Genomic DNA, 24,635 nt, shown 5'->3' with positions numbered 1-24,635 from the left:
AATTGGCTTAAGAAGTACCAGGCTGCTCTTCAGAATGGCTGCCCTAGGTCACACCCCACCAGCTGGGCACCAACCACCTAAGCCCTCCATCCTGGCCAACCCTTAGCATTATTCAACTTTCCATGACTGGCCAGAGTATCGAGTATAAAGTGATTATCTCATTATTGCTTTAATTTGCCTTTCTCTGATTACTAGTATTTATGAGCATCTGTACATATGTATGTTAATTTTGTTGCTTCCTTTCTATAATCCCTCCCCCTACACTGTTTACAGAGTAAAATTTACCCCCTCCCCAGTTTGGCATTCAAGACCCCCAGTAAGCCGGCCTCAAAATCCCACCCCTGAAAAGTCATTTCCCATTTCTGGCCTTGGACCCTGTGGACCAGCCACCACTCACAATTCTCCTTGTCTTTTTCTTGAACCCCACCTCAAGTCGTCCTACGAAAAGGGCTCCGTGGGTCCCTCAGTTAAAACTGACCTTTCCCTCTGACCTTCCAGATAATTCATCTGCACCTTTCTCCACTGCCTACCACAGCTCGCCTTCATTATAACGTATGTCTTCTCACAGAGCCTAAGGACCTGGTTCCCATTTCTGCAAACTCATATACATGCCTCCAGCTATGAACAGTTGCCAGGCTTCTTGTTTAAATATTATTTATTTATTTATTTATTTATTTATTTATTTAGGCTGCACCGAGTCTTAGTTGTGGCATTCAGGACCTTTTTAGTTGCAGCATGGGGACTCTCAGTTGCAGCATGCATGTGGGATCTATTTCCCCGACCAGGAATCTAACCCAGACCCCTTGCATTGGGAGCGTGGAGTCTTACCTACTGGGCCACCAGGGAAGTCCCAGCCAGGCTTCTTGTTGAACAAAACAGTAAGAATTTTTTAATTTGAGTGATGATTTTACTTTATTCTTTGTAATTTTCTCTATTGCAGTGGTTTTCAGTTACAGGTTGTAACCCATGAGCAGGTGATAAAATCAATTTAGAGAATGGGAACCAGTATCTTTTATTAATGAAACAGAATAGGATTGAAAATATCAAGGTGCATCCCAAACCAAAAAAAATCCTTTTGTATAACTTGTTTCAATTTTTTAGATACGTGTGAATGTGCAGCAGGTAGTAATAGAAAATTATATCTTTCTATAGTTTGGAGTCAGCAGAAATCAGAGCTACTATATAGTGATAGTGTATCTCTACATGTAATTATTGTGATTGTGTGTGTTTTTCTTTTGAAACAAGGAATCTAATACAAAAAGAAAACACGAGACCCAGGCTCAAGTTCCACTTCTGCTGTCTTCCGGCTGTATGATCCACGTTCCCAGGTGTCTCTCCCTCAGCAGCTTTAGTTTCTTCAGCTAGTCAACAGAAATTTTAAATGCCCTTCTTCCCATCCTGGGATACTGTGAAATTGAATGAGCGAAAAGATGAGCCATAAGCCATCTAGGGACCTGAGTATTCTTTTTTTTTTTTCTTTGCGGTACGCGGGCCTCTCACTGCTGTGGCCTCTCCCGTTGAGGAGCACAGGCTCCGGACGCGCAGGCTCAGCGGCCATGGCTCACGGGCCCAGCCGCTCCGCGGCATGTGGGATCTTCCCGGACCGGGGCACGAACCCGCGTCCCCTGCATCGGCAGAAGGACTCTCAACCACTGCGCCACCAGGGAAGCCCCGGGACCTGGGTATTCTTACTTCCTGGGGTGCACAGTCTAGAAGCTGGCTGTGTGTTGAAAATTATTCACCAATTTGTATGTGTGTGTGCGTGTCATTCTTTTTTCCATGACATGATTATAACTGGGACTTACATCAATTCACATTAATGTCACTAATATTTACATCACTGATATTAATAATGCTACTAATATTGATTTATGACCATATGTAAGGCTCTGTTCTAAGCACTTTGTATGGCTGTATTATCTCTTTTCATCCTCACAGCAATCCTGAAGTGGGTGCAATTAGGATCCTGCTTTACACATGAGGAAATGGAGATCGCAGTCTTTTCTCTTTGCAGGCTTTTCCTGGTTAAGGGTCAGGAGCCCTGGCCCTACCCTGTAAGGGGTCTCAGGTATCAGCCCCAGTTCATTGCAGTGAGGACCCTAGACTTCTGTTTCCCAACCCCTTTCTCTCCTCTACTATCCTTCCTCCCCTTCCTACTGCTCTTTATACATACTTCACTCTCTGCTCCTGACCACATCCCAGCTCCATACCATATCCCCAAAAATTCTGTCAGTAGGGCTGAATCTGATGTCTTTGTGGGTATAGAAACAGACACTCCTCCCCAGATGCTCTGCATTCAGGAACAGACTGGAGGCACTGGTGGGAATGTAGCTCAGTGAACTCTTCTCTCAGTTCCTGTCACCAGGAGCAGGCTGTCTGGGACTGTGGCCATTCATGGGCAAGGGGTACCTGGGCTTTCCAGGCACCCTGCCCACAGACAGTTTCCTGCTCCCATGTTCTGGGACGCCCCGCAAGGACTTTGGAAGTTCTTCCCAGATATCCAGTCCAGGCCAGCTCTTGATCTGTAACTTCAAGTACCCCAAGAACTGGGAGCATCTTCTGCTCAGCTCCCTCATATAAGGCAAAGGGTTGAAGACCAGGAGAATTGGTCCCTCATCAAGCATTTCCTGACCACCTATGGTGTTCCAGGCACTGCTTGGGTGCTGGTGCCACAGAGATGAACAAGGACCAGTCCTCACCCTGAGGAACGATGTCAGCCTAATGCCAAGGGTAGGGAATAGGAAGGGGTGTTAGGATAGGATGAGGGAGAAGCAAGGAGGGCCTAAAGAGATAAAAGCAAAGAGGAGAAAGGGAAGAAAGGATGAGCAGGGATTCTCAGGGTTACCAAAAAAGGGGAGGACATTCTGGAGAGAAGAAATGGACTGTGTGAAGACATTGTATACTTGGGGACTGCAGATGTTCTGAGGGGCTAGAAACTTCTGTTCAGTTGGCAGTGCACCTGAAACCTGGGGGGGCTCTGGGAAATACCAGGAAATAGAAGTGTATTAAAATAATTTTTATTGGGATTTTTAAATTTAATAACTATTAATAGAGTAACTAAAAGTAATTGAATATTTATTCTGGACCAGACACTGTGCTAGCTACTTTATAGAAACTGTCACTTTTAATATTCCCAACAGCATTATTAGCAAGATACTGTTGTCCCCATTTTACAAATGGGAAAACGAGGCCTACAGAGGTTTACTTGCTGAAGTCAGATACCTGTTATATGGGCGAGACCAGGATTCAAACTCAGGTTTGTCTAACTCCAGAGTCCCTACCAGTTATTAACCTGCACTGCTCTGACTACCATGCAAAGGAAGGTGAACTTTATTCTGAAGGGAAACGAGAGGGAGGCAGAAAATTTTTAAGAATGAAAGTGACAGGCTCAAAAAAAATGCATTTTAAAAAAGACAGCTGTCACACAGAGTGGATGCTTAGTAGCAAAGCAGAGTCAAGTCTGAATATTTAATCCTCTAGAACAGAGCTGGTGAGGGTGTCAGTTAAGACAGGGACCATAGATGGATGGAGAGAGGGTAATAGACTTGAAAGTCAGATAGAGGATTTGATAATACTTGCTGACCCATGAAATTTGGACAACTGAGAAAAAAAAGGAACTGCTGACCTGAACAGATGGGGGAGAGGGAGTAAAGGTGCCTTTCAGTAAGATGGAGAATATGGGAGGGAAAAAATAGCTTTGGGAAGCAAGATGATACAGTTTTGGAAAGAAGCTGAGTTTGAAGTGCCTATTATCCATCCAGAAGGACCTGGCCATCAGGCAGTTAGAAATATTGGTGTAGAGCTCAGGACAGGGGTCTAAGAAGATACCAATTTGGGAGCACTTGGCAGAGAGCAGAGATATGGAAAGCAGGGAAGCTGTGATTTCACTTTAGTTTCAAGGAGAGAAGAAAAAAAAAAAAAACAGCCAAGGCCAGCATGGGTGAAACAACCAGAAATATTGATGAGGCCTGGAAGAGAAGGAGAACATGAGAAGACTGAGATGAGGACCTGGAGAAGGAGAAGGATGATCAGGAGAGGGTGTGAACCCGAAGGCCAAGTCCTCTTCCAAGGAAGCAAAGGTAGAATCAACAGGGCATGTAGTTTCTCTCTGCACACACCCACGCACCTGTCCCCCACTACCCTCACTAAGGCAGAATTAAACCTGAACAAATACTGTTTTTTTGTTCCTAAAAATCCCAGGTTTGGGGCAGACTTTCTCTGAAACCAGTCTAACCACATAGAACCTAATCCCTAAAGGAAAAGCATTTATTTACCTTGCCCTTAATTTTCCTTTAACTCTCAATCTGAGAGTAGAGAATGATTTAAGTACAGAAATGATTAAATGTTAAAACTTACATTTTACATTGTTCTCTTGCATTGATGAACTTCTTTTATGCTGGTCTCCCAAACAAATAGATTTGAAAGATTGCTGTGAGGGTAGGCCTCTACAGTGACAGGAACACAAAATTTTATGCTATTCCTGACTGGATATCAAAAATGCCACTAAACTTCCCTTGAGATTCATACAGAAAGACTTCCTGGATGTTAAGGGTGCCCAGACTGGTAAAATAAAGCAATGTGATCTGATCTCAGAGGCAGGCAGAGGATGTGGAGCACTGACACCTGACACGAAATTGCAGTTTCCAGGGTCTGCTCAGCTGCTCCTGAACCTGAGATGCTAGACAAGTCACTCACCAAAGAACCTCAGGCTGTACCTCAGAGAGCCCTATGTCTGTATGTCCCTGGAAGTTTTACCATGAGGATGGATGAGATGACGGGTGCAAAGTTGGTGCCCCACACACCCCTTGAATTCACTACTTCTTAACTCAGAGTACAGACCCAGGCCCTGGATCCACCCTGCATTGGGGGCCTAAGCAGGTAATAAGGGTCTAGGCAGAGACCCAGAGGCATGCTCTGGAAATTGCTGTGACCCTGGAGCAGAAACACACTGCAATCTGTAGCAGGAGGGGCCGCAGTCCCTACACTGTTCCCCTCATTTCTAACACATCTCAAAAGACATAACTAAAGCTTAAAAAACAAACAAACAAAAAGTAAATATCCTTCCTTTTCACTCTCCCTCCTGTGAATTCTCACTGATCTCTATAATGAATGCTTTATAACCTGGCACTGTGCTGAGACAAAGCAGAAAACATGAGTCTTGGCCTTTTCCAAGTTCAGATAAATGACTGAGAAGGTTAAGAAGAGGTGTCACCTAAGACCTCTACAGCCTGTGTATCTGAGTTCTGCGGAGATGGGCTCTACAAGACCTTGCCCCACGCCACTGCCCACTAGAGGCCTTGCACTTCCACATCCCAAACGGTACAAGAATCATCTCTAAGGCCTCCATTCTCACTATTTCCTAACAGTGGGTAACTTCCTCTCCCCAAAGGAGGACTATGTTCTGCCTGTTTGATCTCTTCCCCAAACTTGAACTCAGAGCCCCACTTCTGTTCTTTCGCTGAGTAATCCAAAACCTGAGTACCGACTTCCCACATGCCTGAATAAAACATATAGAGACACTACCAAGTCTGGGCAGAGAATCCAAACACAGGTTGAAGCTTTTAGAGATTACTTCGCGGAGTAGAGTGAGTTTCACTGTGAACTCGGCAGGAAAGAAACATGTTTAACGGCCAGCTCACGAAAGTGTCCTTAGGATCTGTACAAACACCCTTCCATCCAACCCCTGGGTTTTGATTAGAAGCAGAGACCCCAAATTACTGACACTTGAACCCCAGAAGAACCACACTTTCCCCGGCAGAAACGGGGCGGGATCGACCAAAGTGGCGATTTCCCTCCGAAGCCCGAGAGCCACGCGGGGCGGGGCCCATTCCCCTCACTTTCCCCAGCAGAAACGGGGCGGGACCGACCAAAGTGGCGATTTCCCTCCGAAGCCCGAGAGCCACGCGGGGCGGGGCCCTTTCCGGCGGGGGTGAGGAGCTCAGACCTGCGCGCGGCTCTCAGCTGCCTGAAGGCCAGCCCCCGCGCGCTCAAGCCCGCGAATCCTGAGCGTCCCCTAGTGACTCCGCCTGGTCTAACCTCCCCCACCCACCCACCCACACACACACCCCCCGCTCCCGGGACAGATCACAATTCTGGGCCACGGTCGAGTACGAAGTCGCCCTAGAAGAGCCCGACCCTACGGGAGGACCCGTGGCTGCCTCCAAGAAGCGAAACTGGGCGCCCTGGCCGCGCCCAAGAACGCAGCGGCAACCTCGCCAGTCCAGAGAAGCCGACTGACCAAACTCACTCAAAGATCTTGACACCCCGGAAGCGGCCAGCAAGCAGGGGACTAGGCCGGATACCTGGCCTTTCTTTAGCCTATCTGTTGGAGCCCAACGCCCTGCCCGCTCTAACGGCCTCTCCTCCCGGGGTATGCGAGGGTCCTCCGGGAGAGAACGGACAAGTGGCACAGCTTCTTCCAAGCGCAGTTGTGGGTGGCTCTGAAAAGAGCCTTTGGATATGATGGAACCTCGAGCCGAGCGCACACTTCTTAAGCCCGCTCCCCGCGGATGCGGCGGGCCAGCTGGATGTCTTTGGGCATGATGGTCACGCGCTTGGCGTGGATAGCGCACAGGTTCGTGTCTTCAAACAGCCCCACCAGGTAGGCCTCGCTCGCCTCCTGCAGCGCCATCACGGCCGAGCTCTGGAAGCGCAGGTCGGTCTTGAAGTCCTGCGCGATCTCGCGCACCAGCCGCTGGAAGGGCAGCTTGCGGATCAGCAGCTCGGTCGACTTCTGGTAGCGCCGGATCTCGCGCAGGGCCACGGTGCCCGGCCGGTAGCGGTGTGGCTTCTTGACGCCGCCGGTGGCCGGCGCGCTCTTGCGGGCCGCCTTGGTGGCCAGCTGCTTCCGTGGGGCCTTGCCACCGGTCGACTTGCGGGCAGTCTGCTTTGTACGGGCCATAGCGAACCGAGACGCGAGCTCACCGGCGCAGCGATGCGCAAGGAGAGGAACCGGGATCCGGCCCGCCGCAGCGGTCTTTATAGGCACAGTCTTTTCCCGAGTGGGCGGGACAATAATTGAAAGTCCCGCGCTGGCTGTCCATTGGCTGTGACGTCATCGGTCCTGGCGCCACTGATTGGCTTGGGCAGAATCCCCCCTACGGCCGCCCACCCGCCTCCCTTTCTACTTTCCAGTTTGCCAACAGTTTTCCCTGCCTTGTTTTTCCTTTCTTTCAGGGTGAGAGTCAGTTTTGAGCGCAACTGTGTCAGAATGTTCCTCCTCAGCCCTTCGCTCCCTTGGGACGCGCTACCCGCGAAACCCTCTTTCTACGCTTTCTAGCTCCCGAATTGAACCTCAACCTTCTGTTTCGCCCCGCCGCCCCCGGAACGCCTTGTTGCCTTCTCAGAGCACCCTAGCTTAGTTGGCATGACGGATCGTTGTGGGGTTTTTTGTTTTGTTCTGTTTCCGCCTTTCGGTGCTTTTCGGATCGGAAAGTTAACTGCGCCCCCCTCCGGGCGCAAGATTCCGCCTCCGAAAGCCTAAGTGGGGACCTGTATCTCCGCCGCGAAGGCGCCTTTTTTTCCCCCTTTTGAGACAGTCGACTCATTTAAGCCAAACCCCAGGTCCGCCACACTCTCCCGAAAACTGTCCGCTCCCCTAACCGACTGGGGTGAACGGGGCGTGTACGTGTGTGAGAGAGAGGGAAAGTCCCCTTGGTACTAGACCTCAAGTGTTGGGCAAAGGCCTGGGGAACAACTATACTATAGAGTTGCTCACTAGGCATCCGACTCCGAGTTAAGGCATCGCGGGTCGCCTGACCGAGTTCTTAGAACTGAGTCGACCCTGGCGCCCAAGAGGCTTGCTACCTTCACCTGAGTTAATTAACCTCCCGGATTTACAACCCGTCGCCTCCCCCCGCCAAGCAAAGCATAACACCGGCAGGGTACTGCAAAGATTCCAGAGGATGGGCGAATAGCACTCCCTCCCGCTCTGTACCCCTGGTCCGCACGTCTACTACTGAGAAAGCTGAAATTGAGCAACCTAGGTGTTGGGACAACTCTTTATTTGAAAAAGTGGGTGGCTCTGAAAAGAGCCTTTGATTTCACAGGTGCCCCTTCGAGTAGTGGGCTTGGGAGAGCTTCCAGACACCGGCCTCACTTGCCCTTTGCCTTGTGGTGGCTCTCCGTCTTCTTGGGGAGCAACACGGCCTGGATATTTGGCAAAACGCCGCCCTGGGCGATGGTGACTTTGCCCAACAGCTTGTTCAGCTCCTCATCGTTACGAATGGCCAGCTGCAGGTGACGAGGAATGATGCGCGTCTTCTTATTGTCTCGGGCCGCGTTGCCCGCCAACTCCAGGATTTCGGCGGTGAGGTACTCGAGGACTGCCGCCATATACACGGGCGCGCCGGCCCCCACCCGCTCGGCGTAGTTGCCTTTGCGCAGCAGGCGGTGCACTCGCCCCACCGGGAACTGCAGACCTGCGCGGGACGACCGCGACTTGGCCTTGGCGCGGACCTTGCCTCCTTGTTTGCCACGACCAGACATGACAGCCACTAGCACCGCGAACTGCTCCCGCTTGACAGCTAACAAAGTCGCCCTCAACAGCGTCGCTTCACCCTTTTATAGGCAGAACGCCGATTGTCTACGGAGCAATTTGATTGGCTACAACACATCTTTGTCCTGATGACCAATAGGATAGCTCAACCAGAATCCACTCATTTACATAACCTCGTCCCCCTCGCAAGAGAGCCGCTGAAAACTCGCGAATCGCAACGTGGCGTAATCCGAACCCTAATTTGCGTACAGCCTCTATAAGTACCGAGTCGCTTCCGGTAGCCTCTGTACCACTGCTGTGTTTGCGTTCGTGGTGGTTTCTGCAGTTCGTGCTTGCCGTTATGCCTGAGCCGGCAAAATCCGCCCCGGCGTCCAAGAAGGGCTCGAAAAAAGCTGTAACCAAAGCCCAGAAAAAGGACGGCAGGAAGCGCAAGCGCAGCCGCAAGGAGAGCTATTCCATCTACGTGTACAAGGTACTGAAGCAAGTGCACCCGGACACCGGCATCTCATCCAAGGCCATGGGCATCATGAACTCGTTCGTCAACGACATCTTCGAGCGCATCGCGGGCGAAGCGTCGCGCCTGGCGCATTACAACAAGCGCTCGACCATCACGTCCCGGGAGATCCAGACGGCCGTGCGCCTGCTGCTGCCCGGCGAGCTGGCCAAGCACGCCGTGTCCGAGGGCACCAAGGCGGTCACCAAGTACACCAGCTCCAAGTGAGTTCCTGCCTGGATGCGGCGCTCGCACGAGTCGCCGAGCCCCTTGACTTTACAAAGGCTCTTTTCAGAGCCACCCACCTGCTCAGTGGAAGAAGCTGTTATCCTATTTATTTTCATTTTCTGTAATGGTTCTTTTCCTTACCACTTACTCCTTTCGTAGTGTAAATTTGCCATTTTCCTTAGGATGAAAAGAAAAATCCAAGGTAGGACCAGATTTTTGTCGATCGGTCAAGAACTAGCTAGAGTAATTGTTCATTCTCATGCAAGTAACTTGCTTTTTCCAGTGAAACGGTTAGCGATGGGTGATGATCAGTGTAAATCTACTCAGGAGGATGGGGTAAAAAGTTAAGCAGTGGTTGCAGCAAGTAGATTGGGTCAATACTTTGCAAATGCATTTTAAAAAAAATACTTTGAGACCACGCCCCAGCACGTACAGAAAATCTATACGTCGACTAAAGAAAACACAATCTGCGTTAAGAATCAAGTTTTATTCGGCGACTTGCTGAGGTCTAAGCCCTAGAGACAGCCTTTCAGATAGCCCTGAGGGACTGACTGTTCCAGTGCGGTATGGGAGGAACCAGAATATATACCAGTTTTGCAAAAACAAACCAGGTAGTTGAACACCAAAGAATTCTAATTAATGAAAAAAAAAAAGCTATCTCAAGTTAATGAATTTAGCACTTCTCTATGGGAAGGTGAAAGAGTGGGCTGATTGAAATCATTCATTCGATATGCACCTTAACTGTCTAGGCCCAGTATCCTGTTTTTCTCCATCCTGAATCCCCTTAGGGTGCACAGTTGGGGTAGCTGCAGCGGCTGATGGCTTGATGGCCACCACATCCTTTGATTACTGATATGGCAGGTGACACTTTTCATCTACATTTCATCTAGACAGTTTTTAGTCTAGACACACGTCGTGTCTCACTTTGCTATTCCTTTTGGTTAATATTTGAACAGAGGCCTGAATGCAGAAAGTGAGCCATAGGATATCTTGGAGAAGAGTATTCTAAGAACAAAAAGCAGCAAGTGCAAAGGCCCTGAGGCAGGCACAAGTTTGAGGAGTTCAAGGAATAAGCAAGGCCACTGTGGCTAAAGCACAGTGAGCAAAGGAAAGATCTGCAGGGAGATGTGGTCAGAAATGTAGTTGAGAGTCGTTATGTATGCCACTGAAGGGCCTCTAGGCCATTGCAAAGATTTTGTCTTTAATTCTAAGTAGGTTAGAGTGCCTTTGGAGAGTTTGATCAGAGTAATGACATTATTCAACTTACACTAAAGCTCACCCAGGATGCTATGTTGAAAAATAGACTATAGGTGAGCAAGAGTAGAGGCAGGGAGAATATCAAAAGGGTTACAGTAATAGCTCAGGAGAGAGATGGGTGGTAGCCGTGGAGATGATGAAAAGTAGTCAAGATATATTTTTAAATGAAACTGATGAATTGTATATAGGTTATGTCAAAGAGAGGAATCAAGGATTAATTGCAGGTTCTTGGACTGAGCACTTGGAAAGAGCTGCAATTTACTGATATGAGAGGCAAGTAGGTTTGGAGGGGGAAAGCCTAGAGTAATGTCTTGGACAAAATTTTGAGACTACTGGTAGCTATCCAGGTAGAAATATCAAATAGGAAATACCAAATTCCCAAGCTGGGAATATAAAATATGAGAACTGGAGTTCAAGGAAGAGAAAGGACAAAGGGGTAGATTCTAAAACCCCGATTCTTGCTCATTTGTAGGTGATCTATCCCTTTTTTCTGGACGCTTTCAGAATCGCTATATGTCTAGATATGTTTTTTTCCCATATCTAGCTTTGGTCTCAGTGTTTCACTAAAATCCCCTATCCAACTTCAGTTTCAACCTCCAACCTTAGAAAGCAGAATAATGAAATGTCTAAATCAATGTTAATTGGGCATCCCTTGGCTATTGCAACCACATAAATCACTGTTACCTCTAATAAGTGTAGCAAAGTATGAACAAAGGATATCATTCAGAGTTCTAGTTAATATATAGATGGTCACTCTCAAACATACATAAGACTTTTAAATATAATGGAATAAAAAAATCTTATGTTCATATGTTGAAATTCTATCAGTTAACATTATACTGTAAAAATAAAATGGAATAATTAACGTCTATGAAAGTTTTCTGTACTAGTTTTTTAAGTCTGATTACAAGTTTTTAAAATTTTCTCAATTTTTTGTTTTGTAAAATTTAAACCTATAGATATGTTGAAAGAAACTGTACAATGACCAGCATTATCTTCATCTAGTTTCACCAATTGTTACTATTTGCTGCATTTGCATTTTCTGAACCATTTGAAAATCAGTTGTAAACATCTTGACATTTTTCCCTACTTAACATTTTTTTAAATTTTTATATAATTTTTGAAGGTTACTTTCCATTTACAGTTATTACAAAATATTGGCTATATTTGCCATGTTGTACAATACATCCTTGAGCCTATCTTACACCCAGTAGTTTATACTTCCCACTCCCCCACCCCTAAATTGCCCCTCTCCCACTGGTAACCACTAGTTTGTTCTCTGTATCTGTGAGTCTGCTTCTTTTATGTTATATTTACTAGTTTGTTGTAATTTTTAGATTCCACATATAAGTGATATTATACAGTATCTTTCTGATTTATTTCACTTAGCATAATGCCCTCCAAGTCCATCCATGTTCCTGCAAATGGCAAAATTTCATTCTTTTCCCTAAATACTTTTACATGTCTCTCTTAAAAATAAGGACATTATCCTATATAACTACAGTACCATTATTACACGCCAAAAATTTAATATTGATTCAGTAATATTAACCAATATGCAATCCATATTCAAATTTCTCCAACTGTCAAAAAAATATCCTTTAAAGCAGCGGTCCTCAACCTTTTTGGCACCAGGGACCGGTTTTGTGGAAGACAATTTTACACAGACGGGCGTGGGGGGCGGTTTCAGGCGGTAATGCGAGCAATGGGGAGCCGCAGTTGAAGCTTCCCTCGCTCGCCCACTGCTCACCTCGTGCTGTGCGGCCCGGTTCCCAACAAGCCGTGGACCCCCACCGGTGCGCTGCCCGGGGGTTGGGGACCCCTGCTATAAAGGTGTTGCATTAATTTCCTACGGCTGCTGTAACAAATAATTATAAACTTGGTGGCTTAAAACACAAATTTATTCTCTTAAAGTTCTGGAGATCAGAAGCACAAAAATCAGTTTCACCAGGCGGGTCTCAAAACTGCTCTCGCCAAAGGTTCTAGGGGAGAATCCTTTTCCATGCATTTTCCAGGTTCTAGAGGGGCATTTCTTGGCTCATTGTTCCTGCCTCCATTCTCAAAACCAGCATCGTACCATCTTCAAATCTCTCTCTGCTTCCATCACCTTCTTCCTCCCTTGGCTTTTTTTTGCCTCTCATGAGGACACTGCTGATTATATTTGGGTCCACCCAAATAATCCAGCATAATCCCCCTATCTCAGAATCACACCAGGAAAGTCCCCTTTGACATTTAAGGTAATATTCACAGATTCTAGGGATTTAGATGTGGACATATTTGGGAGCCCTATTCAGCCTACCCCAGCTGTTGACTACTGTTATAGGTTGAATTATGTCCCCTCAAAAGATATGTTGAAGTCTAACTCCCCAGTGCCTTAGAATGTGGCCTTATTTGAAAATAGGGTCTTTGTAGATGTAATCAAGTTAAAATAAGGTCATTAGGGTGGGCTCTAATCCAGTATGACAGGTGTCCTTATAATAAAATGTAGAAATGCACAGGAAGAAAACTGAGACAAATGTCAGGGTTTGTCGTAAACCAAATAATACCTGGGGCTGCCAGAAGCTGAAAAACAAGGAAGGATCCTGGCCAAGAGCCTTCAGAGGGACAGGGGCCTTCCAACACATTGACTTTAGACTTCTAGCCTCCAGAAATGATGACAGAATAAATTTCCATTGTTTTAAGCCACTCAGTTTGTGGGAATTTGTTATGGCAGCCGTAAGAAACTAATGCAAACTAAAATTTTTAATAATATAATTATTTAATTTTTAAATAAAATTTCAGATTTTTTAAAATCCTAGACTGTCCTTCATTTTAATGGCAACATTAATCTTTAGCCCTGGTCAAATATTGATTTTTTTTTTGCGGTACACGGGCCTCTCACTGTTGTGGCCTCTCCCGTTGCGGAGCGCAGGCTCCGGACGCGCAGGCTCAGCGGCCATGGCTCACGGGCCCAGCCACTCCGCGGCATGTGGGATCTTCCCGGACCGGGGCACGAACCCGTGTTCCCTGCATCGGCAGGCGGATTCTCAACCACTGCGCCACCAGGGAAGCCCCAAATATTGATTTTTAAACGTGGACATTTAGTCCAAATGTGTAGTTGGAGCACCTCTATTTTTCCTTATCTACCCTATTTGGCCTCTTTGAGACCTTCCAAGATAAAAGGTCTATCTCATCTTTCCTTTTATTCTGGGAAATTATTATTTCTCAAATATTTCAAGATCCAAGTAGGGGCTCTGAGGCTGGCTGAACTCCATGAGTGGCTCAGCTTTCCAATTCTTCCTCTCAGCAGTTGCCCTACTGTGGTCTACAATCATTCTTGCCTTCACACCCACATAACACTACACTCTGCTGCAGCCTCTTGAAAGCAAAGAAGATTCTGTACCAAAAGATAAGAGCATCTACATTCCCAGTAGTTCAATTTCTGAAACGTTTGTGCTGATTAGATTGGTCTAGATTCCTGAGCTAATCAGTGTGGGAAGTGGTTGGGACTACATTTAAACCAATCATGCCAACGCTAAGAACTGTAGATAAGATCTGTTTTCTGGGAAACACATGTGGCAACGTTTCTCAAACTTGACTGCTCATTAGAGTCACCTGGGGAACTTTTTATAAAATTCCAAGTGATGACTGTGTCCCAAATCACTTAAATCAGAATTTCTGGGGATGGCACCCAGACATCAGTATTTCTAAAAGTTCTCCAGGTACCTCTGGGCAGTCAAGTTTGAGCTCCACCTACATAAGGGATTAGGTGAGCTCCTTAATGAAAATCAGCATAAAATTAGAAAAACAGAATAAGAAAAATGCTACATAGTCAATAACATACATTATAGGGCTATCAACTACTAAGTTATACTACATAAATACATACGAAATCAAATCTCAAAGAATACGTTAAGGAAACATAAGGAGAAATAAAGTCTAGAAGAATAAGGTGATAGCCTTCATCCCCACTGCTGTGTTTAGAGTATGGACAAAGAATGTCGCCTGCCATTTCAGTAAGCAAAAGATGTTGTGGCCACAAAGCCCTCAGCCACTGCAGCCACCCCTGACGGTGCACCCTGAGGAGATTCAGGATGGAGAAAAACAAGATAATGGCCCTACATAGTTGAGGTGCATATCAAAGAAATGGTTTCAATAAGCCCAAACTCTTGTATCTTCCCATACCTAGGAAAGCACTAAAGTCATTAACTTGAGATGTCTGTTTTTGTGATTAGCAGTACTCTTTTGATGTTCGACTATGTTTGGTTTTTTTTTTCATCAAAAACTCCTATATATCCTGGCTCCTCCCTTACCTCTTACGAACAGTCCCTTGGATCTGAGAGGCCGTATCCCAGGCTTAAGTCCTCAGCTAAGTCCACCGAATAAAACATACTTCTCAGTTTTTAGGCTGTGCATTTCTAAAAGCAGGTTTGAGCTTCCCTGGTGGCGCAGTGGTTGAGAGTCCGCCTGCCGATGCAGGAGACACGGGTTCGTGCCCCGGTCCGGGAAGATCCCACATGCCGCGGAGCGGCTGGGCCCTTGAGCCATGGCCGCTGAGCCAGCGCGTCCGGAGCCTGTGCTCCGCAACGGGAGAGGCCACAACAGTGAGAGTCCCGCGTACCGCAAAAAAAAAAAAAAAAGCAGGTTCGTGTTCTCTTCGCTGAGCCCTAGATGCATCTCTCACACTGCCAACTCCATTTATAGAGTTGAATGTTGAATATCAATTTCATATATTGAAGGTTCTCAATCTTAAATCAGAATTCTGGATCTCCCTTCAATGCCCCAATCTATCCCTCCTCCCAGTATTCAATCCTAATCAACAGCACCACTGTTTACGCAGTTGCTCAGGCTAAAAACCTAGGGGTTTTGCTCCTATCCACAGTACTACCTCCAAAATATAATCCTAATCGCAACATTTCTCACCATCTCCATTATCACTGTTCTCCAATCCAGCACGTCTAGACTACCCAGTGGTTCTCACACTTTAGCATGCATCAGAATCACCCAGAGGGCTCGTTAACACAAATTATTAGGGTCTGAAGACTCCACCTTTAATAAATTCTCAGGTAATGCTAATACTGCTGGTCTGGAAGAGAACTCTGAGTCACTGCTCTAGCCTGCAACACTGTAATAGCCCTCCTAATTGGTTCCCTTGCTTCTACTATGGACAATCTAGAATCTTTGATTCACCGTAGCAACCAGAGTGATCTACTTTAAGGTTAATGAGGTCCTGTTATTCATGTCCCTACAGAAAGCAATCCAAGGGTTCCCAAAGCACCGACACTAACCTCTGAAGCCAGTCTCCTTTGCATTCCCAGCTATATTGGGGCTTCCTGCTCCTCGAACATTTCAAATATTTTCCTGCTTCAGAAATTATGCATATCTTATTTCGGTTGTATGGACATGTCTTTTAAATTGGGCAAGCTTTTCTAAGAGTCACCGAGTGTTAGGCAAGTTTTATGTGATTTGACCTAAGATGAGGCAGACAGCAGCCACCAGAAGAATGGTTAATTCCTAGGTATCAAGACCAAGCTCCAATTTCCCTATTGGGGAATCTACACATAAACTGGGTACGCAGGTGTTTGTGAATGCAAGATACACAAACGCAAGGAATTTGTCAGTACCAAGTGAAAGTTGAGTTATCCCTTTTTTGTAACAACACAGAGCACACAATACCAAAAATTAAGTACCAGCACTGTTTTACCACTTGGGAACACCAGATGGTCGCACCTTTAATATTCAAACTTTACCTTGCATACATAAGTTCATAAAAAGCAACATTATTGAAACAGCCAGTTTCAAGAGTTCTGACAAAACGCACCACATCTATACCCCATTAAGTTCTCCCAAACGAGGTAAGAATACTCCGTCACTTATCTGAAAGAAATGGCTGCGTTTGTACTTAACGACTGTGAACGCTCTTAACGTTAACTAGGTGAGGAAACCAAAAAGCAAGGTAGGGCTACAAAAAACCCGTGTAAAACAACATGACAGCTTCTTCCACTGAGCAGGTGGGTGGCTCTGAAAAGAGCCTTTGTAAAGTCAAGGGGCTCGGCGACTCGTGCGAGCGCCGCATCCAGGCAGGAACTCACTTGGAGCTGGTGTACTTGGTGACCGCCTTGGTGCCCTCGGACACGGCGTGCTTGGCCAGCTCGCCGGGCAGCAGCAGGCGCACGGCCGTCTGGATCTCCCGGGACGTGATGGTCGAGCGCTTGTTGTAATGCGCCAGGCGCGACGCTTCGCCCGCGATGCGCTCGAAGATGTCGTTGACGAACGAGTTCATGATGCCCATGGCCTTGGATGAGATGCCGGTGTCCGGGTGCACTTGCTTCAGTACCTTGTACACGTAGATGGAATAGCTCTCCTTGCGGCTGCGCTTGCGCTTCCTGCCGTCCTTTTTCTGGGCTTTGGTTACAGCTTTTTTCGAGCCCTTCTTGGACGCCGGGGCGGATTTTGCCGGCTCAGGCATAACGGCAAGCACGAACTGCAGAAACCACCACGAACGCAAACACAGCAGTGGTACAGAGGCTACCGGAAGCGACTCGGTACTTATAGAGGCTGTACGCAAATTAGGGTTCGGATTACGCCACGTTGCGATTCGCGAGTTTTCAGCGGCTCTCTTGCGAGGGGGACGAGGTTATGTAAATGAGTGGATTCTGGTTGAGCTATCCTATTGGTCATCAGGACAAAGATGTGTTGTAGCCAATCAAATTGCTCCGTAGACAATCGGCGTTCTGCCTATAAAAGGGTGAAGCGACGCTGTTGAGGGCGACTTTGTTAGCTGTCAAGCGGGAGCAGTTCGCGGTGCTAGTGGCTGTCATGTCTGGTCGTGGCAAACAAGGAGGCAAGGTCCGCGCCAAGGCCAAGTCGCGGTCGTCCCGCGCAGGTCTGCAGTTCCCGGTGGGGCGAGTGCACCGCCTGCTGCGCAAAGGCAACTACGCCGAGCGGGTGGGGGCCGGCGCGCCCGTGTATATGGCGGCAGTCCTCGAGTACCTCACCGCCGAAATCCTGGAGTTGGCGGGCAACGCGGCCCGAGACAATAAGAAGACGCGCATCATTCCTCGTCACCTGCAGCTGGCCATTCGTAACGATGAGGAGCTGAACAAGCTGTTGGGCAAAGTCACCATCGCCCAGGGCGGCGTTTTGCCAAATATCCAGGCCGTGTTGCTCCCCAAGAAGACGGAGAGCCACCACAAGGCAAAGGGCAAGTGAGGCCGGTGTCTGGAAGCTCTCCCAAGCCCACTACTCGAAGGGGCACCTGTGAAATCAAAGGCTCTTTTCAGAGCCACCCACTTTTTCAAATAAAGAGTTGTCCCAACACCTAGGTTGCTCAATTTCAGCTTTCTCAGTAGTAGACGTGCGGACCAGGGGTACAGAGCGGGAGGGAGTGCTATTCGCCCATCCTCTGGAATCTTTGCAGTACCCTGCCGGTGTTATGCTTTGCTTGGCGGGGGGAGGCGACGGGTTGTAAATCCGGGAGGTTAATTAACTCAGGTGAAGGTAGCAAGCCTCTTGGGCGCCAGGGTCGACTCAGTTCTAAGAACTCGGTCAGGCGACCCGCGATGCCTTAACTCGGAGTCGGATGCCTAGTGAGCAACTCTATAGTATAGTTGTTCCCCAGGCCTTTGCCCAACACTTGAGGTCTAGTACCAAGGGGACTTTCCCTCTCTCTCACACACGTACACGCCCCGTTCACCCCAGTCGGTTAGGGGAGCGGACAGTTTTCGGGAGAGTGTGGCGGACCTGGGGTTTGGCTTAAATGAGTCGACTGTCTCAAAAGGGGGAAAAAAAGGCGCCTTCGCGGCGGAGATACAGGTCCCCACTTAGGCTTTCGGAGGCGGAATCTTGCGCCCGGAGGGGGGCGCAGTTAACTTTCCGATCCGAAAAGCACCGAAAGGCGGAAACAGAACAAAACAAAAAACCCCACAACGATCCGTCATGCCAACTAAGCTAGGGTGCTCTGAGAAGGCAACAAGGCGTTCCGGGGGCGGCGGGGCGAAACAGAAGGTTGAGGTTCAATTCGGGAGCTAGAAAGCGTAGAAAGAGGGTTTCGCGGGTAGCGCGTCCCAAGGGAGCGAAGGGCTGAGGAGGAACATTCTGACACAGTTGCGCTCAAAACTGACTCTCACCCTGAAAGAAAGGAAAAACAAGGCAGGGAAAACTGTTGGCAAACTGGAAAGTAGAAAGGGAGGCGGGTGGGCGGCCGTAGGGGGGATTCTGCCCAAGCCAATCAGTGGCGCCAGGACCGATGACGTCACAGCCAATGGACAGCCAGCGCGGGACTTTCAATTATTGTCCCGCCCACTCGGGAAAAGACTGTGCCTATAAAGACCGCTGCGGCGGGCCGGATCCCGGTTCCTCTCCTTGCGCATCGCTGCGCCGGTGAGCTCGCGTCTCGGTTCGCTATGGCCCGTACAAAGCAGACTGCCCGCAAGTCGACCGGTGGCAAGGCCCCACGGAAGCAGCTGGCCACCAAGGCGGCCCGCAAGAGCGCGCCGGCCACCGGCGGCGTCAAGAAGCCACACCGCTACCGGCCGGGCACCGTGGCCCTGCGCGAGATCCGGCGCTACCAGAAGTCGACCGAGCTGCTGATCCGCAAGCTGCCCTTCCAGCGGCTGGTGCGCGAGATCGCGCAGGACTTCAAGACCGACCTGCGCTTCCAGAGCTCGGCCGTGATGGCGCTGCAGGAGGCGAGCGAGGCCTACCTGGTGGGGCTGTTTGAAGACACGAACCTGTGCGCTATCCACGCCAAGCGCGTGACCATCATGCCCAAAGACATCCAGCTGGCCCGCCGCATCCGCGGGGAGCGGGCTTAAGAAGTGTGCGCTCGGCTCGAGGTTCCATCATATCCAAAGGCTCTTTTCAGAGCCACCCACAACTGCGCTTGGAAGAAGCTGTGCCACTTGTCCGTTCTCTCCCGGAGGACCCTCGCATACCCCGGGAGGAGAGGCCGTCAGAGCGGGCAGGGCGTTGGGCTCCAACAGATAGGCTAAAGAAAGGCCAGGTATCCGGCCTAGTCCCCTGCTTGCTGGCCGCTTCCGGGGTGTCAAGATCTTTGAGTGAGTTTGGTCAGTCGGCTTCTCTGGACTGGCGAGGTTGCCGCTGCGTTCTTGGGCGCGGCCAGGGCGCCCAGTTTCGCTTCTTGGAGGCAGCCACGGGTCCTCCCGTAGGGTCGGGCTCTTCTAGGGCGACTTCGTACTCGACCGTGGCCCAGAATTGTGATCTGTCCCGGGAGCGGGGGGTGTGTGTGTGGGTGGGTGGGTGGGGGAGGTTAGACCAGGCGGAGTCACTAGGGGACGCTCAGGATTCGCGGGCTTGAGCGCGCGGGGGCTGGCCTCCAGGCAGCTGAGAGCCGCGCGCAGGTCTGAGCTCCTCACCCCCGCCGGAAAGGGCCCCGCCCCGCGTGGCTCTCGGGCTTCGGAGGGAAATCGCCACTTTGGTCGGTCCCGCCCCGTTTCTGCTGGGGAAAGTGAGGGATTCCTGCAACCTGACTGCGTGGTGGATGTCGGTAATGCCCGGGCGTCATTCCTCAGTGAAGAATTTACCAGAGGCCATTCATTCCCTTACTCCACCCTCTCTCAAAACTCCCGCGCGGGCCTGAACGATTTCGCCTGTTATTTTAAGCCCTTGACATTCTCACTTTCCTCAACCTTGCTCCTTTTCTTTCAAATGCCAACCCCTGTCAGACAAGTACCGGTAGCTCTGCAGGAATAGACCAGAGGACGAGGAAGGATCTGGTGTCTGCGGCCTGGCATTCAGTTCAGACAGTCGGGTGGGTTTGACCGGTCTGAGCCCAAAGGAGCAGCTGTGGGGAAGAGGATGGACGGCCGGGAGCTCAAGGGCCGCCATAACCTAGGCCACTCCCCGGGGACTCGGTCTTGTCGGTATTGTTCTCGGCTCCACGGCAGGAGACTGATTCTTCCTAGAAGACATCCCGAGAGGCATAGGCGTGAGCTCTGTGTAGTTATATGAGAAGTTATCCAGGTCAAGGCGCTCAGAGTTCAAGCTGTGGGTGGCAGTGAACCAATGGAAGGCAGAACGGACCCTGCTCCTCTCCCTTGCACCCATTTGCTGGCCCCAGGATCTGTAAGGGCAGAGATTTGACGTTGTCTCAGATGGGCAATTCCTGCACCAGATGAGAGCAGAAGTCTAAGGTCTCTTACTGTATTTTAGGAATGAACCTGTTCAACTGGGGGAGTGGGACAGCATCTTGTAGAGCCCACACTACACAAGACTCAGATAGGAGCTACTATGTGGGTCTCAGATGACATGTCTTTTTAACCTTGATCATCGCTTGTTTGCACCTGGAAGAGGCCAGAGTTTGTGTTTTTGTTGTCTCAGCACAGTTGATAGATAAAAGCATTACCAGAGATAGGTGAGAATTCACTGTGGGGAATAGAAACTGAAGTAGACATACTTTTGAAAACTTTTTTTGCCCTTTGCAAGGAGTGTGGGGAAAAAAAGAAGAGCAATGTGGACTGCAGCTTCTCCTGACAGTGGGTCCCCAGTTTGCAGCCCCAGCCTCACAGAGATTTTCAGAATAGGCCCTGTTGTGGGCTGAATTGTGCCCCCCAACAATTCATATGTTGAATCCCTAATTCCTTGTACCTCAGAATGTAACTGTATTTGGGGATAGGACCTCTAAATAGGCAATTAAGTTTAAAATGGGGTCATTAAGATGGACCCTAAATGAGTCATGTCCTTATAAGAAGAGGCAATCAGGACACAGACAACACAGAGGGATATCCATGTGAGGACACAATGAGAAGGCAGCCATCTGCAAGCCAAAGAGACAGGTCTCAGAAGAAATCCAACCTGCTGATATCTTGATCTTGGACTTCTAGCCTCTTGAACTGTGAGAAAATAAAATTAGTTGTTTAAGCCACCCAGTCTGTGGTATTTTGTTATGGCTGCCCTAGAAAACTAATACAGACCCAGGGTCTCATTCCCTGCTCAGACCAACACTGCAAGATGGGATCCTCAGGATCTATACTCTGTGAGATATAAGCAGAAGCAGCAGTGACTCAGGGCTGTGCAGGGATGGCACATTTGCACCCAGCATCTCATCCACTGAAGTTTGTTTTCAAAGAGGCAGCCTGAAGTTCTCAGACAGTGAGTGACTTTCCAGCATGTCTGAGCCATTAGTGGCTCAGCAGACCCCTGAGCACATAGATTTCCATGTCAGGGCTCTTCCTCCCCAGGATCATACTCCCTGAAGGGATACTACATCAAATTTAAAAGCAGATATCTAAGATCTCCCTGTGGCCCTGAAATTTGGGGTCAGCCTGGGCATCTGTCATGGCTAAGGCAGGTCAGGGGTTCCTAGCTTAGCAGGAATGTCTATATCCTGCCTTCACCCCCTCCTCATTTTTCTACCCACCTCTGTCCTCCTGCCACAGCAGTGGATTGCTCACTCAGCAAACTCAACGCTTGCAGGGTGTGGAAGGATAATGATGAAAGAAAGCAGAGAGGGAGGAGTACTGGTCTCTTGCTGGTGGAACAGGGGAGGCCCTCCCTGGTTGGTCTTTCCTGGTTTTCTGTCAAAGATGAGCCCCTTAAGGGCAGGGCCTTTTCTGCATCATTGATCCCTCTTCCAGGGCTGCTACACAGCCGGGCTCTGGGCCTCAACCATGGAAGTGTTCTCTACTCAGCTGACAGCCCCCTGCCCTCACATGGGGCCAAGAAACAACAGGCAGTGGAAACAGGTGTGTACACACTCACTTTCTGAGGAAGTGGGCCTGTCTGACCCAATCCCTCTCACCCAGTGGAGAGTCAGGCCTTGGCAAAACACTGCTGCCTCACCAATCAGCAGCTGTTTGGGGGATTTGCCCCACAAGGCCAAGACAACAGAATCTGGTTCTCACTGTGAGCCTGTTCTGGGAGGAGTGAGGAGTTCTCCAGTGCCTTCAGGGCTTCCCAAACTGCCACAGGCATTTTAGCTTTGACACCTTTTGGGTAATAGGACAAAGATGATATTCCTGCCACTGTTCTGTGAAGGTCAAACTTCCTAGGCCTAATAGAAAACTTCTGGAATGTCTTCATTGGTTTGAAAACCTAAGGTGAAGTAGTACCCAATTTTTTTAATGTCAATATCAAAATTTAATTATTTTAGGTACTTAAGTAATTTTCCACTTTCAGATTACAAAAAAGAAAATCAAGCAAAAAGAAATTCACGTTCTTTTTAAAAGTTTCATCATGTCCAGCCTGTTTCCAGAAAAAGTTGGCCATGGAACTGGATTGTTTATTGGACTTTGTGTCCTTTAATCAGAGCTGTTGGTGGCCTCAGTTAAGGCAGTGGCTAGGAGTGGACAGAGATACAGTGATGGACTTGAGGGAATTGCAGAAAGTAAATTTGATAAGATTTAGGTATTTGGAGAATGCAAGAGAGGAAGGAGACTCTCCTTGGCTTGAGAAGCTAGGAGATAATGGTAGTTTTCACTAAGGTGGAGAATTTAGGGAGAAGAAATTGCTTTTGGAACCAAGAAGCTGCATAAAGGCCCTTCCAACATTGAAGTTGAGATTCCTGTTATCCATCTAGGACACGTTCACTAAGAGTTAGGAATATTAATTTAAACAGCAAAGGGGCTCAGCTGGAGCTACTTTGGGGGAAGCCCTTAGCAGATAGACAAGGGTAACAGAAGGCAAGGAATGAGATGAGATTTACCCAGGAGTCAAGGAGAAGAGAAGAGGACTGAGGCAGGCATCCTGGGCAAGCAGGACCAGTGATGGGGCTGGTAGATGAAGAGAACACCAAGAGGCAGAAGGAGAGCTGGAAAGAGAAGAGGGCCACCAGGAGAAAGTGTCCCTAGGGACAACTGTGGTCATCATAGGGACATATTGTACACTGAAGTTCAGAAATAACAACCACTTATGCATTAAGCTCAGTCACTTCTGACTATGCTTTATATTTTGTATCTCTTTTAATCACCATGACAACCCTGCAAGGCAAGTAGACTGGGAAGCTTTGAGTATTTTGCCCAAGCTCTCACAGCTAGTGAGTGCCAGGGCCAGGGATTCTGACCAAAGTTCTGGGACTCCAAAGTTCATATTAAGCAGAAAACACCAAGTAAAGGGCACATACTGGAAGCTGGGAAGGGAAATGACAGGAGGTGCCTGATTGAACACAGGGTTGAGGGCCTCATTGCTTCAGTGGACTCTCTTCCTCCTGCTTACCCAGAAACCCTGGCCTCTGAATCCTCACTCAAAAGGACCCTGTATCCAGGCCCCTCCCAGCTCTCAGGGAACTCTCAGGAATTTGCAGGCCAACAGCAGTCTGGAAGGAATTTCCTGCAGGTTGGCTCCTGAAGAGGACAGAAGGTAGTTTCCCTGGGCTGTAACCCTTGCCCACAGATGGCTAAAGCCAACAATTAGCCTGCTTCTGGTGACCTTTGCTGAGGGCAGAGTTCACCACTAGTGACCTGCTTAATGGGATCAGTGCTTGAAGGGAGGTGCTTTAGGGAGGGGTTCATATTTGTGGTAGACTGAATAACAGCCCTCCATTAACATGCCTGCATCCTAATCCCTGGAATCTCTGAATATGCTACCTTATATGGCAAAAGGGAATTTGCCAATGTGATTAAATTAAGGACCTTGAGGCAGGGAGATTATCCTGGATTATCTGGGTGGTCCCTAAATGTAAACACAACAGACCTTATTAGAGGGAGGCACGAGGCTCAGTGGGGAGAAGGTGATGTCATTACAGAAGCAGGGATGGAGTGATGAGGCCAGGAGCCAAGAAATGCCAGCAACCTCTAGAAGCTAGAAAAGACAAGGAGTGGATTCTCCCCACAGAGCCTCCAGAAGGAATCAGTCTTTCTGGCACTTGATTTTAGCCCCTTAAGATTCATTTTTGGCTTCTGACCTCCAGAACTACAAGAGAATAAATTTGTGTTGTTTTAAGCCACTAAATCTGTGGTAATTTGTTAAAGCAGGAATGGGAAACTAATACACCATCCTGTACTCATGAAAGACACTAGGTTCTTTTTATTTGTGGGAAGGGAGATTTGAGTGTGATAAGAAGCAGAGTATGCAGTGTACTTGGAGGAAAGATGGGAGGGAGGGAAGGGAGATGGCAGAGGAGAAGAAAAGGCCTCAAGAATGGGAGACTTGGTACTCCACAGCTATCAGGCTGGCCCCTTCATGAGTCCCTTGACCTGCTCAACCCAGAGTTCCTCAGGGCAT

The 24,635-nt window shown here is 48.6% G+C and overlaps 6 protein-coding genes across 6 annotated transcripts; 3 read left to right on the top strand and 3 right to left on the bottom strand.

Moving 5' to 3' along the window:
- Positions 1-6,091: 6,091 nt before the first annotated feature.
- On the bottom strand, positions 6,092-7,799 carry LOC102994740 (histone H3). Its single transcript, XM_028488893.2, has one exon. It carries the CDS (start codon positions 6,899-6,901, stop codon positions 6,491-6,493), a length of 411 nt encoding a protein of 136 aa, XP_028344694.1. The 5' UTR covers positions 6,902-7,799; the 3' UTR covers positions 6,092-6,490.
- A 187-nt stretch (positions 7,800-7,986) lies between these two features.
- Positions 7,987-8,606, bottom strand: LOC102994172 (histone H2A type 2-A). Its single transcript, XM_007114431.3, has one exon. The coding sequence runs from the start codon at positions 8,485-8,487 to the stop codon at positions 8,095-8,097; it is 393 nt and encodes a 130-aa protein (XP_007114493.1). The 5' UTR covers positions 8,488-8,606; the 3' UTR covers positions 7,987-8,094.
- A 145-nt stretch (positions 8,607-8,751) lies between these two features.
- Positions 8,752-11,337, top strand: LOC102993067 (histone H2B type 2-E-like). The gene has a single exon (XM_007114427.4). It carries the CDS (start codon positions 8,838-8,840, stop codon positions 9,216-9,218), a length of 381 nt encoding a protein of 126 aa, XP_007114489.2. The 5' UTR covers positions 8,752-8,837; the 3' UTR covers positions 9,219-11,337.
- A 3,763-nt stretch (positions 11,338-15,100) lies between these two features.
- Positions 15,101-17,009, bottom strand: LOC102993331 (histone H2B type 2-E-like). Its single transcript, XM_028488895.1, has one exon. It carries the CDS (start codon positions 16,921-16,923, stop codon positions 16,543-16,545), a length of 381 nt encoding a protein of 126 aa, XP_028344696.1. The 5' UTR covers positions 16,924-17,009; the 3' UTR covers positions 15,101-16,542.
- A 145-nt stretch (positions 17,010-17,154) lies between these two features.
- Positions 17,155-17,774, top strand: H2AC19 (H2A clustered histone 19). Its single transcript, XM_024116156.3, has one exon. It carries the CDS (start codon positions 17,274-17,276, stop codon positions 17,664-17,666), a length of 393 nt encoding a protein of 130 aa, XP_023971924.1. The 5' UTR covers positions 17,155-17,273; the 3' UTR covers positions 17,667-17,774.
- Positions 17,775-17,951: 177 nt separating this feature from the next.
- Positions 17,952-19,669, top strand: LOC112062230 (histone H3). The gene has a single exon (XM_024116155.3). The coding sequence runs from the start codon at positions 18,860-18,862 to the stop codon at positions 19,268-19,270; it is 411 nt and encodes a 136-aa protein (XP_023971923.1). The 5' UTR covers positions 17,952-18,859; the 3' UTR covers positions 19,271-19,669.
- The last annotated feature ends 4,966 nt before the right edge of the window (positions 19,670-24,635 follow it).

The sequence above is a fragment of the Physeter macrocephalus genome, chromosome 4, assembly GCF_002837175.3.
Source record: "Physeter macrocephalus isolate SW-GA chromosome 4, ASM283717v5, whole genome shotgun sequence".
Lineage (NCBI taxonomy): Eukaryota > Metazoa > Chordata > Mammalia > Artiodactyla > Physeteridae > Physeter > Physeter macrocephalus.
The sequence above is the reverse complement of the archived record's forward strand: the minus strand, read 5'-3'. Positions and strand labels throughout refer to the sequence as shown.

Coding starts and splice junctions, on each gene's coding strand:
- LOC102994740 (XM_028488893.2), bottom strand. CDS start 6,901: ATGGCCCGTACAAAGCAGACTGCCCGCAAGTCGACCGGTGGCAAGGCC.
- LOC102994172 (XM_007114431.3), bottom strand. CDS start 8,487: ATGTCTGGTCGTGGCAAACAAGGAGGCAAGGTCCGCGCCAAGGCCAAG.
- LOC102993067 (XM_007114427.4), top strand. CDS start 8,838: ATGCCTGAGCCGGCAAAATCCGCCCCGGCGTCCAAGAAGGGCTCGAAA.
- LOC102993331 (XM_028488895.1), bottom strand. CDS start 16,923: ATGCCTGAGCCGGCAAAATCCGCCCCGGCGTCCAAGAAGGGCTCGAAA.
- H2AC19 (XM_024116156.3), top strand. CDS start 17,274: ATGTCTGGTCGTGGCAAACAAGGAGGCAAGGTCCGCGCCAAGGCCAAG.
- LOC112062230 (XM_024116155.3), top strand. CDS start 18,860: ATGGCCCGTACAAAGCAGACTGCCCGCAAGTCGACCGGTGGCAAGGCC.